Below are 14,194 nucleotides of genomic sequence, written 5' to 3' on the forward strand. Positions count from 1 at the left end.
AATTTTTACCTTGATGGTAGGTATAGGCTTTTTGGGGATAAAATGCTTTCTCTCAAGTGGTGGCAAAGCTGCATTTTGTTCTTTCTGTCTAATCTTGTTCTCTGCTATGATCTCCTTGCGCTGCTCAAGATAAGGTCCAAAACTTGGCAGTTTCTAAAAGGAAAATGCACAAATAAGAAAGCGTGGTAGCTCACAGAAGAGAAAAATGTGGGGATATTAATACCTAAGTATTATCAACAAACAAATGTGTGTTTTGAAATTGTTTCTTATATACTGTAACGAGGTCTTTTTACTAGTCTTCTAGGTATCAGATTCCACTAATTATGAAAAAGAACTCAAGAGTGCAATACCTTTACCAAGTATATATGTATTATATATACAAATGTTAATTAAATACATTTCTAAAATGACTAAAGTTCACAATGGTAAACCAAATCCATTCACTTAAAACAATAGCTATTAGTTAGACCATTTGTTTGGTTTGTATAGACAGAAGGTAAAACCTATTGATGCTTTTTTTTTCCTCTTCATCAGGTTTTTAGCACAATATAGACACAGCCAAAGTCCCTGACAAATGCTTTTGTCAATAGCAAAGGTACTTTGCCAAAGTTCTAATCTGTATCTCTATTTTATTGTGTTCAAATTCTTACTACATCTCTTTAAAGACTGTAACTAATGTTGATTGCAATTTACTGGAATAGCTGAAAAACAAAATGGTAAAAATATTGATTTCTCTGTACAGAAAATATATTTTATTTTGCACGAAGGAGGCAAAAAAGGAAATGAAAAGCAGAGGAAATATCACAGTGCTTAAACAAACTCCATCAGTATTCAAAATCACATCATGGAGCTTTAAATCTCAAGGTTATTCAACTGTACTTTACAAAGTTCATTTAGAAAGATACCTGAGTGTCATGGAAAAATTCTAAGTGGTTTCAAGTTAACACGAATATGCCCTCATACTATTCATTATCCCACAATTATTTCCTCTTCACTTTTGTCTTTCTCCTCTTCTAGAACCTTTGATCTTCACTTTTACTGACACATAACGCCAGTGATAGACACCACTGAATTCCAAATGTTCCGTGTCCGCCTATAACCTGGAATTGCTAGGTCTCTTTTCTAAGACTGCAAAAAAGACCCTTTCTCCTCTCTCTCACTCTCTCTTTCTCCTTCTGTCTCTCTCTCTGTCTCTCTCTCTCTCCTACAAAATAAAGCCCATTTATCTAGCTGATAGAGGCTTGGGAAACTACAGCACTCCAAGGTCATCCTGATCTCTGACCTAGCAAATACTTTGGTGAAAAATCATACTTGTTTCAAAACACTGGCCTCCACCTGCCAGGCTGCATAATGCCCCAGGAAAATGAGTTCCCTAGTTCTTTAGAGATATTAGTAGGGCAGGTAAACGAAACTTCACTCATGCTCCCAATTCAGCCAAACTGACATTGAAAGTTTATATTAGCAGGACATATTTATGTGGAAATATCTAAGATTGTTACTTCCATTCTCAATTTACTATAATTATGTCAACAAGTTGAGCAAACGGAAGCCAAATTATTTATATACAATTAAACTAGAACTATGTACTTCATCCCTATACCTCAATGCTTTCCTAAATTAAAATACATAATGATTTCAGTAATATGAAATAATATGATGAAGGGACAGAATATATTGTATCTATTCTACCATAAAATACATGATGCTGTCTTGTTAGAAAGCATCAAATCAATGAGTATAAAACAAATCCTCAACATTTATCAGATAGGTAAGCCCTTTTAACATAGAAAAGATAATGCTTATTTGAAATGTCCTCTTATGAAATGACTTTCCTGGGGCAGATGAGGTGTTAGGGATTATATGTAATGCCAAGGAAATGCTCCTGGGGTTCTGATAACACCTCATAATGTGGTAAACTCATGTCCACATGACATAATTCTTGTCAGAGTATCACTCTCTCCACACTTTGCTTCTCTATCAAGGGCACATAAATCCTAATCTTAAATTCTTGAAGATTATCAAAAATGGTTAAATGTTGAAACAAGTGACCTCTGGTTCTAGCAGATCCTTCATGGTGGCAAGCTCAATAAACTCTGAACCATTATCCCAATTCCCTGAGTCTTACCTACTCAACACCCTCTAATTCCATCTAAGAGTTCTATAAATGTTATTCAAAAGAAATCATTCCTGGAACTTTTTGATCTATCTTCTTTTAAACATAAACCAGAGGAGATTTTTTTCCCCATTTAGAATATTCTTTATCCAAAGGGAGAGAAATAAGGTAGTTAAGTTTAAATTATGATACTTTCAAATTATTCCAGTGATGGTAATAATAATAATAATAATAATAATAATAATAACAATAATAATAATATTTGAAAATCCTTTGGTGCTGAACAGAACACAGCCTGAGTAAACATCTACCAGCCTGATATTTTCTGTAGTTTTTTTTTTTTTTTTTGCAGTGGTTGACCACATTTGCCATATTTAAATTATATTGCCTTTCTATGGCTAACAGGGTTATGATTATAATGTGCTAATCTTTTCTAATTAGTCCTAAGGAGAAGTTCTCAATTTAACATAAAGATTCCTATAGGATATTCTTTGTGTGTTAGTTAGAAGAATCAATGGAAAAGAAGGAAAACGGTTGCCAACTTTTCCTTTAAATTGAAAGCACATCCACACACGATACCAGTAACCGTTCCCTCAACCTTCCACCATTCATCCCCAAATCAAATAGGTCCATTAGTGTGTAGTTTCTCACTGCTATATGGAGGTCCCAGAGGCCAGCTGTAGGGCCAACTTTCAAAACATTAAGGCTGCCATAGATTTTGCTTTCTGCAAATTAGTATAAGAAAGTTTAGTGCTTTTTTAAAAATTACTTTTTTACAGAGGAGCCTGGGGGGCTCAGTTGGTTAAGCGACCAAGTCTTGATTTCGGCTCAGGTCATGATGTCAGGGTCAGGAGATCGAGCCCCACGAATCTGGCTCCGCACTCAGCACAGAGTTTGCTTGAGATTCTCTCTCCCTCTCCCTCTGCTCCTCCCCCTGCTCATGCTCTGTCTCTATCTCTCTCTAAAATAAATAAAATCTCTTAAAGAATTACTTTGTTACGTATTAAGATGCCTCTACCATATCTGAGTACTGAATATTTAAAAGTTAAGTTTTCCAAAAATACAGAAGATCAATTCTCTCCTGTACCAGACAACCACCTTTATACACACTACATTTGGGCACACGTTTGTGTTCTGATCTTGCCAAAAAAAGTGAAACAAACAAACAAAAAGCAAAATAAAATGGAGAAAGAATGAAGACAAATGCATAGTTGGCCAGTGTGTATGTGTGCAATCAGTGATGATTAATAAAGCATTTAGTTCAAATCTCTGCCTGAACATATAGTTAATTGATTTCCTATTGCAGGAGGAGAAGCAGCAGAGCCTGACAGAGCCAGCAGCAGGAGCTTTTCCTCTTCATTCATTATTTTCTTAGAAATAGTTGTAGCCTGCAGTAACTCAAAGCAAGAGGTTTTGAGCGTCATGCTATATTTCTTAAACAAAGAAAAAAGTTCCTTAGGACTATCAAAAGCTGCTTTGTAACTGATGAACTGAACAAAGCTCAGAAATGGTATGATTTTTGTTTCAATACTTTCTCCAGGGATTCATCATTGATGAATTTGTTCTCACCAGAAAAGCTAAATCCTACTCATTTAAAGATAACAGTATCTCACACTAAAACTGTCTCTATCCAGATATAAAAAGCATTACCTTGCCGATAGAAAAGTGACAACATAATGAATCAACAATGATATCTTAAGCCAGTAAAGCTTTAAGGTAAAGCAGTCTATTTGGATTATAATTTATTCATGGATCAATCTAAAGGTAATTGAGCATATTATGAAGTAGAAAAGGGTCCTTGTTTCTAATAGCAGCAGGTACTGGTATCTTCCAGTTTAAATTGCATAATTTTTATGAGAATGGCAGCAAGTTGGCTAATAGCAATGGTGTATAGTGCTATAATGGATCAACTCTATCTTCCTAATCATACCGTCTTATCTGATTGGAAACAATAACAGCAAGAAAAGTAATTACTTGATAGTCAAACGGTAATAAGTTAAAAAAAGGATTTCAGGTTTATACTGAGTGCAATATGCATATATATGTATAATACACACCCATATAAATATATACAAACACACATATAGACTAAGTACAACATATATATATCACAATCACTATAAACCTAAAATCCAAATATATATACACATATATATATAAAATTATGTGTGCATGTGTGTGTATAATATATATATAATTGTGTGTGCATGTGTGTATGTAAATGTATACATTGACAAAGAAATAAGTTAGATATAAAGGATATATGTTTCACAACTATCTAAGAATTGCCTTTTTTTTTTTTTTACAAAAAACATGTCCACATATGACTTAGTTACACTATTTCTATTTTGCCATTTATTCAACAAATACAATAGCATATCCTAGCTCTGGATCAGAAACTGTCTTGTACTACATTAAAGGTTAAATAATTTCCATATGACATGTGTACATTTATCATTTTTATAAATTCTACAAGTATCCCTTGCCATTCATTAAGGGTACTGTCAGATTGAATTATATATTAAGTATTTCTGGTGATTGCAGTTATCTAAAGGAATGATAAACCAAACTTCTTGGAAAACTGTTTGATCTCAATCAAATGACTATTAATTGGAGAGAAAAAAATGAAGAAAATAAAACTTCAAAGAGTTACTCTTTAAAAAAAACTCAGGAAGGCAATGGACTACTTTTTAGATACTTAAAATATACAATTTGGAGCGCAATGGCTGGGAACATGGGTTCTCTGAATGTGTTTCTAGCATACCTTAATTTCAGCCACTGTATGCTCAGCATGATGTAAGCACGGAAACAGAGGTGAGAAGTCTCAGTTCTGTTCTGTCCAAATTCAGTTACTGTTCCTCCCTTCTCTCAATTATAAGAGTAATCAACTGCTTATATCTGATCCTGATTTTTATTCCAAAATCCGTTTTAGCATGGTTTGGATTCAGCAACTCAGATTTTTCCCATGAGTAATTGGCATGTAATGCTTAATCTCTGACATAACAGTAAGCAATTTTTCATATTATCAAAATCGGACAGTGGAAAACAATCAAAGACAAAGAGAAAAGGATATCTACATATATACTACATGGTGCCCAATGGTGTAAATGGGGACACTGGAGTTGGACATGCAAAATTTCTGAAATTAATGAAATATAACTATTAATTTAACCTGATAAATTGAAGAGCACAACTTTTGATAAACTATCTGACGTCTGAATCAGTCAAAAGCAATGACAGTTCATGCTTCTCAGTGAAAGTAGAGAGCCAACATTTTCATAGTGGTTAGGGTACTGATTTAGAAGTCAAATTTGCATTAAAATCACAGTTTTACACTCATTAGCTGTGTGACTATGAGCCAATTACTTAACCATTCTGCTACTAATTTTCCTTATCAATGAAATGAGAATGACAGTATCTAACACACGATGTTGATATAAGCAATAAATGGAATACTATTTGTAAAGTGCATGCCTGCCAATTTATTCCCATAAGCCTTAACTGCTTATATTGCATTGTGTACCATGCTCTGTATTTCCATGTTGGCTCCTACATCCCCTCCGCTAGGCAAGCCCCTGCCAGTCTTTTTCATCTGGTACATGCCCATTTGGCATTGTAGTCTCAGCTTGGTTTTCATAGCATCTAAGTAATCTTCTTAACTGGCTCCCCTCCCTACAGTGTTAGGGGCTCCTCACAGTGCTCCAGAGCACTGTGGGCATACTTTAACTCCTGCACCTGCCGCACTGCCTTATCGCCATTAGCCTATGCTTCCGTTGTTCCCGCTTGAGGTCGGAGAGAGTTACTTTTTGATCCAGCACACAATAGGTACACAAGATGTTTTGGAAACTTAACAAATGAATGAATGAATATCCTGAATGTATTTTAAAAATCCAGCTGGTTTTTTGAAATATCAGATAACCTGAAACATTACTTTCGGAAAGAAACTAATTTACACAAATAGGTCCATTTAACATTAAAATCATATGAAGTAAAAATACCGTACTTATACAACAGCTGTGATTCATAAACTCAAAAACATTTACAAAGTGCCAGACACTTGAGATGTATTTATAAAAGACAATCTGTGACCTTAAAGAACCTATAGTTAATCACAACTGCAGTCCCTTCAGACAAGGTCTGCAGAAGAGGTGACACAGAATGCTAGATATGCAATGACAATGTGTACCTAACCCAGGCTGAGGGGTCAGAGCTTTCCTAGAAGAGGTGACATCTGAGTAAGTTCTGAAGGATAGGTCAGCAAATGGTGAAAACGGAGGTGTGAGGGTCAGCAAAGGGGAAGAAAATCCTCCCGGCGGAGGAAACACCAGAGGAAGAAGGGGCCCACTTTGGAAGAGGTGCTGGAGAGCCAACAGACTGCTAACCCGGTGCTCTCTGTTTAATAAGATACAGGAGGGCAAGCAGTTTCCTGTGTGAAGGGGACCACATCAGAAGGTATGCTAGGAAGAATGTCAATCAAGAGAAGAAAATTTAACATTAGTGGAATGCTAACAGAGGATGATGGAGGGAAGACCTGCTTTTGCCCAAGCATCATGTAGGTGCTGGGGCCACCAGGAGGTGGTTCTTTTTAAAAGCAGTTTGTAGCCTTGGGAGGAAGACTGACTCATATGCTTTGAAACTAAGTGAGAAAATTTTTATTATTTTTTAAAGATTTTATTTATGTATTTGACAGAGAAGAGAGAGAGTAAGCACACAAGCAGGGGGGAGCAGCAGAGGGAGAGAGAAGCAGGCTCTCCGCTGAGCAGGGAGTTTGATACAGGGCTCGATCCCAGGACCTGGGATCATGACCTGAGCCGAAGGCAGATGATTAACCAACTGAGCCACCCAGGCACTCTGAAAATTATTATTTTATACTGAAATATTATTTAAATGATGCCTATCAGGTTCCTCTAAAGAAACAGACCTATGAGGTACCACCTCACACCAGTCAGAATGGCTAAAATTAACAAGACAGGAAACAACAAATGTTGGTAAGGATGTGGAGAAAGGGGAACCCTCTTACACTGTTGGTGGGAATGCAAACTGGTGCAGCCACTCTGGAAAACAGTATGGAGGTTCCTCAGGAAGTTAAAAATAGAGCTACCCCATGACCCAGCAATTGCACTACTGGGCATTTACCCCAAAGATACAGATGTAGTGAAAAGAAGGGGCACCTGCACCCTAGTGTCTACAGCAGCAATGTCCACAATAGCTAAACTGTGGAAAGAGCTCAGATGTCCATCGACAGATGAATGGATAAAGAAGATGTGGTATAGATATACAACAGAATATTACTCAGCCATCAGAAAGGATGAATACTTACCATTTACATCGACATGGATGGAAGTGGAGGGGATTGTGCTGAGTGAAATAAGTCAATCAGAGAAAGACATGGTTTCACTCATATGCGGAATATAAGAAACAGTGCAGGGGGAAGGGAGGGAAAACAGAATGGGAAATCATCAGAGAGGGAGACAAACCATGAGAGACTCTTAACTCTAGGAAACAATCTGGGGTTCCTGGAAGGGAGGTGGATGGCGGGATGGGGTAACTGGGTGATGGGCATGAAGGAGGGCACATGATGTGATGAGCACTGGGTGCTATATGCAATTGATAAATTATTGAACACTACATCTGAAACTAATGATATACTAAGGTAGCTAACTGAATTTAAATAAAAATAAATAAAGAAAGATAAAAATAATAAAAAAATAAATTCCCACATTAAAAAAAATAAAAAACAATACCTTTAGCTTGGAGTTTGGGAGATGAAGCCCTGTGGCATGATTTGGGAAAAACAAAAACAATGAAATGGCCAAACCACCGTGTAGGAGGAAGGCAGAATTCTGAAACGGGGAGAAGAGAGAGGAGAGGGAAAAAGAAAAAGCAAAAAGAGAAGGGAGAGGGGAGGGACAGAAAGGGAGCAGAGCCTGGTGGCACAAGGCCTGGAGGACTTTAATAAAGAGGAAGAGTTCATATTCGATTTCAAGCTGTTTGTGTTGCTGCAGTCGAAATCCTCCTCTCTGACCCCTAACACTTAAATAAGTCTCCTACATACTTATATGCCTTAGAGAGAAATGTGGAGGAAAATCAGCAAAATAGACTTGAGTTTCATGGTTGGGTTGGCATGTAGCTCAAAGAATAGGAACCAACAAGAAGTAAGATTGAAGGAGATGCAGAATTCAATGTAGAGGGAGAATTTATAGCCGGAAGTGACCTACGGAACATAATCTCCAGGGATTTTGTAGCAATTTCCAGAAGGATGGGACTGGGTGATTTTAGCTGACGTCTGGGTTCCATAGGCAGTTTTCAGGGAGAATAGGATAAGTAGAGGAAGAAATGCACAGTTTGATGTAACGCTGATCCAAATGAGCACTTAATTCCAACTAAGAGATTAAGGAAGACTTCCTGGTGAAGCAGGAATTTAAACTGTGGTGAAAGATTATAAAAGGGAGAAATAGTATGTGGTGCTGGAAAGAGATGAGAGAGATAAAGGAATGGATGAGTTAAGGAATGAAAAATTAAAAAAAAAAAAAACCACAGTATGAACTCATTCTTACAGAGCTAAAATATAGTATGTGACTGGGGCATAGCAGGCGATAAAGCTGGGGAATCTATGGAGGGCTCTGAATTCTGGCCAAAGCAGCTTGGATATTTGTTCTTTAGGGTGTAGGGAAACACCAGCTATTTGAAAATATGTGACCAGATCCCTATGGCGGTGGAAAGAGGGGTGGGTTGCGGGAGGGAGGTGGTTTATGGCAGAAAGAAAGTAATGATCCAGAATGTTGGAGATGGGATTTTGGTAGAAGCAGAAAAGTTAAATAGATGACCTATAAGATTTGTGTGTGTGTGTGTGTTAAGAGTCTATGGTACTCCGGAAAACAGAGAACAAATACTGGCTATGCACGCCGACCCCAACAGTCCACCACTGATCTTCACTCCCACACTGCCCGCTGCTTCACCCCTACTCTCACAGTGACTTCTGCCTGAACCATCCAGCTTTCATTCTTTCTGACATAGAACGCTTCTCTGACAGACCTCTCTCTCTACCTCTCTGCTGCTCATCTTTCTGCAAATGATCCCTCCTCTCTCACCATCACTTGCTCAGTCAGAATCCCAAACACTATCAAAATCACACAAGAGCCTGTGTTTAACTGATGGCCGCAGAGGCTGTAAGCTACAAAAGAGTTACTTCTCGGTCAAAATGAACATGAAATCATGTTGGTGGGGAAGCTGGGATTAGTTTTTCTTTCCTGGCACTCTGGAGGACCCTCGCTTGTATTCTGTAGTGATGATGAGGTGGGGAGAAGACATGGGGCACATCAGCCTCTTCAACAACAGCCGTAGTGGGAAGTGACTGTAAGTTCGACGAGGGAAGGAACTGCATTGTCAGCACCATCTTCATCAAAATCTGCACATTAACTGAGCATTGCTATACACCAGGCCCTCTGCAAAGCAAGTGAGTACATTATCCGTTCTTTACTGCAACCCTGTGAATTGGGTATTGTCCTCGTTCCCTTTTACAGACGAGAACACAGTTTCAGAAAGGCTAAGCAACTTATTCCAACTCTCGCCATTAATAAGTGGCAGAGCCAGGATTCACATCCCAGAACGCCAGATACCAGACCCTGTGCTATGCTGTCACTCATGTTTCTTTATAGTTCTTACAACGCTCTGTATTAGACAAGTGTGCAATATATTTTTGATTGATATAAAGAGGCATACTACACATATAACCCATTCCTTGAAATCTATGCTTCCCGTTTTTACTCATTCCGTAAGCCATGAAGGGAAAAACGTTTCATACGGTAGACACCATTTAAAAAAAATGCTGAACACATACCATGCAAAATATCTGTATTAGTTCAGTCCTGTTTATTATTGGCCTCAAGTTTAATGAGCTCAAGTTAAAACAGGTGAAAGGCCAGAGCGTTACATGCAGCAGTTAATGAAATACCATAGAGCTGCTGAGAAAATGATTAGCAGCCAAATGTGAATTTAATATACTTCATTCTCAAGAAGCAATGCCCCCATGGGAGGCATCTTTCCGGGGGAAGTAATATTGGAAATAGCACTTGAGAGCTGGAAGATGGTGTTCTGTTCTTAGCCTTGGTATCAGCTCGTTTTGTGACCTATGGGAGCTAGTGACTCCTCTGGGTCTCAGTTTTCTCATCTGTAAAATGAGGGGGTCAGACCAGATAATTTATAAGGTTCCTTCCAGTAATATGTTTTGTTTTGTTTTCAAATTCACAGTTAGAAATCCTCAGGGTTTACGGGGCACCTGGGTGGCTCAGTCAGTTAGGTGTCCAACTCTCGATTTTAGCTCAGGTCATGATCTTGGGGTCGTGGGATTGAGGCCTGCGTTGGACTCTGCCCTCAGTGGGGAGTCTGCTTGAGATTCTCTCTCTCTCTCTATCTCCCTCTGCCCCTCCCCCCTTGCTCTCTCTCTCTAAAATAAATAGATAAATCTTAAAAAAAAAAAAAGAAATCCTCAGAGTTTATGACCAGGTGGCATCACATCTACAGTCTTATCCACATCACATCCACAGTTTGTAGATGAAATATTGGATTGAGTCACAAATTATAAGTCTTTCCCTCCTATTTACAGAACATTTCAGGTCTTTTTAAACTGTAAATATGAATAATATGGATAATGTTTATCAAACTCCCAAGGTTGGATGAGTGCATAAACTGTTTTAGGCTTTACTGGTGGAAGGTACAACCAAAAATATCTTCTCTATTTTCTCATTATGAAATAATAAAACCTGTACAAATAATAAAGATAAATAAAATAGTTTTTTAAATGAAGGTGAATATAATCTGTATAAATTGAGCAATTCATTCACAACCAACGCTGTACTGTAATTATCTTCACACAGTTTGGTTTAGTTACAACTCACCTGAGATACGTTCATACAAAATCAACCACATGCATTCTAGAAGTGGATATAAATGATACCAGACATGAAGTTGCCAAGTCAGCAAGAATAAAACATAGACACACGTGTGGTTGCATTTGGTATGCAAAGTTATAGGATGTTGGGAGAAAATGGAACCTTCCACTAAAGCAGTGCAATATACAGTGATTCCTGGTTTTTGGGCACAGAGACTAAGACAGTTGGTCTCTAAGACAAGTCACTTGCCCTATGTGGGCCTCGGTTTTCATCTGTGTAAAATGGAGATAACAATGACCATTCTGCCTACCTACTCTTCACAACAACTGTTCGAAATAGGAAGGCACTAATAGATTATTAAAATACAGCCTTTACCATTTTGAAAACTATAAAGCAGTACGGAACCAAAGTGTTATTTCTTTATAGGGAATGTAAATTGTATTTATGTACAATTTTTTAACATCTTTACAATGTAAAATGAAGTGAGTATTCTGCATTATAAAAATGTCACAAAATATTAGCCTAATATAAAGAAAGACTTCCTGGGCGCCTGGGTGGCTCAGTTGGTTAAGCGACTGCCTTCGGCTCAGGTCATGATCCTGGAGTCCTGGGATCGAGTCCCACATTGGGCTCCCTGCTCAGCGGGGAGTCTGCTTCTCCCTCTGACCCTCTTCCCTCTCGTGCTCTCTCTCTCTCATTCTCTCTCTCTAATAAATAAATAACATCTTTAAAAAAAAAAAAAAAGACTTCCTAAGCTACAGTCCTTCCAATGCCTTAGGAGAACTTGGATGAAATAATTTGCTTTGGAAATCCACCTTCAAAATGCTACTGCTTCCATGGCTAAATATTGCATAGAATGTCAAGGGCAAGAACAAATGAGGGAAAATGGAATAAAAATTACCTCATACAATGGGATGGAAGCAAAGAAAAACAGAAAAATGGGGTGATGAAGAAAATGGGACTGCTATAAATGTGAAAAGAACATTCAGGAGTCGGGCTGTATTTGGAGCAAGAGTAGAAGATTAATCAATCTCTTCCATATTTATTCAATATGATACTTAATATTTTCCCTACATAGAAACACCAGGATGACTGCTTTAAGCCTTTTTATCTGAAAGTGCGGCACAGGGCATAAAATATCACATTTTGATCCAGTCAAAAACCCTATTTGGAGTTACAGTTCAGGACACATTGGAAAAAATGATCATCATTTTGAAAGTCAATTTTTAGGGTTTCTATGATAAGCAGGAGATTTATATTGGAGAGAAAATAAAAGGAAGGGCAAGTTTTTAGTTGAAAGGAAAGAATTTTCTAAGATAATTAATTACCATACCAGTAGGAAAGAATTTAACATGGGAAAGAATCTTTTATATGTGTGGCAAAGTGCTCCATAGACAACAGCTTTTGCATGCAGACATGGAGACACCAGCAAACACCCATAAGATAAAATTCATCTCTGTACCTGGGTCACTACTGAAGGCAATCATTGCCCCCACAGATTTTGGATTTTCCTCTCCATTTCTTCCTCATTACTTTCTAAACTATATTGCCATTATTTATGCATTCTCTATTTTTCTGAGAATATCATAAACAATTTGAGGACAGGATACTTTTGAACCTGTTTTATCTTCCCCTTAGTTCTTTGTACATAGTTGGCCTTAATTAACTATTTGATGAATGAATGAGGGATTAACATCAACAAAAAGCTATACTGACAAGAAATTTCAACTAACCTCAATGTGGTCACAGCTTAATGCTGACAACCGATGTAGTCTGAACACTTCTCATATAAAATGTCCAGACAGGTTCTCTCTATGCATAAGGCTTGGCAAGAATGAGATTCATCTAATGCTTAATGACCAAAGTAATTTTTGGCCTCATCTATAATATTACATAAACCAATCCCCGATAATAACATTTGCTTTAAATTGTAACAACATCCTACAGCCTAACAGATTTATAGTAATAAGGTATTATAAGGTATAGTTCCAAGAAATCAATTTAGATTCAAAGGCATGGAGCACAACACAAATAATTTCTTTGTATTTTCCTGGTTCTTTGTTTAAAGTTTTCTATCAAGAAAATAATAATGACCAACTATTTCACTCTCCTGTTCATAAAAATCAAACAACAAAATTGAACAGAAACAAAAAAATCAAACAGCAAAAAAATCTGTAGGCCATAGTTCTTAAAAACCCATTATTTTATTGAAAATGTACTTTGGACAATTGTGAATCTAGGCAATCATTGCATTAGATTAAACATTAAGCTTCCTGAAACAATAATTCACTTGACATCTGTGGGCTTCATGTAGGCCCTATGGCCATGTAGTGCACGCTGCTGGTCTTCAGACCCTCCTGCTCTTGACTGCCAAACTCTATTATAAAGATGAGCCTCATGTTTGGCAATGGCTAATACCACAAAATGAAAACAGCGGTCAAAGAGACCTGCCATTAGGCTTGGAGAAGAATATACCTAATTTTCTGAGCTTCGTCAGATATCAGCCAGTTGCTGAACATCACATGTCCCGAGAGGCATTAGGACCAAATTCTAAGACTGAATATAACATAGTGACAGTACTTTCAGCTTTAGAAATTATTTTTGCATATTATCTCATTTAATTTCCACCATAACAGAATTATTATAATATTGATGAAACCTGAGGCCCACCAATGTGGCAAGCACACAAAGCCCAGTGCCACATAACAGTAATGGCAAGGCCCACCCAAACCTAGGTCTCTCACCTCCAAGCCGCGCATCTTCTCTATATTGGGTGCCGGTGTCCTTTCCGAGCCATTTGGCTGCCGTGTCACCTAAAATTACCCTATGGCTTTTGGTGCTTTAGGAGAAGATACCAAGGGTAAGTAAGAGCTAATAAGAAGATATAATAGAGGGTAAAACAGAGATGATCCCTATCCTCAGGGAGTTTGTGATAGTTTGTAATGTAATGGGATTAAACATAAATAATCCTTTAAACATATCCAACATGTATCACAGTTTTCAATGATACACATTTATCTGATCATTTAAGGTCAAGTCCTATCAGACAACAACTTCTAACCCTTTCTTGTATCCACCAGGCAAAATCTTTGCCCATATTTAACCCAATCATCCAGGAGTTCCGTATTTATACTTGAAAACTGAAGACGGCTACAGAGCATGACTGCTCCCCCCACAAGCTCGTGACTTT

The 14,194-nt window shown here is 37.6% G+C and overlaps 1 protein-coding gene across 1 annotated transcript in view; it reads right to left on the reverse strand.

The window, feature by feature from the left end:
• The window catches only part of DPYD (dihydropyrimidine dehydrogenase), a 795,521-nt gene that overhangs the window by 22,155 nt on the left and 759,172 nt on the right, over positions 1-14,194 (reverse strand). The window contains exon 21 of the mRNA XM_027618372.2: positions 10-153. Within this exon, the coding sequence (XP_027474173.1) occupies positions 10-153 (144 nt within the window). The remainder of the gene's footprint in view (positions 1-9; positions 154-14,194) is intronic.

The sequence above is a fragment of the Zalophus californianus genome, chromosome 4, assembly GCF_009762305.2.
Source record: "Zalophus californianus isolate mZalCal1 chromosome 4, mZalCal1.pri.v2, whole genome shotgun sequence".
NCBI lineage: Eukaryota > Metazoa > Chordata > Mammalia > Carnivora > Otariidae > Zalophus > Zalophus californianus.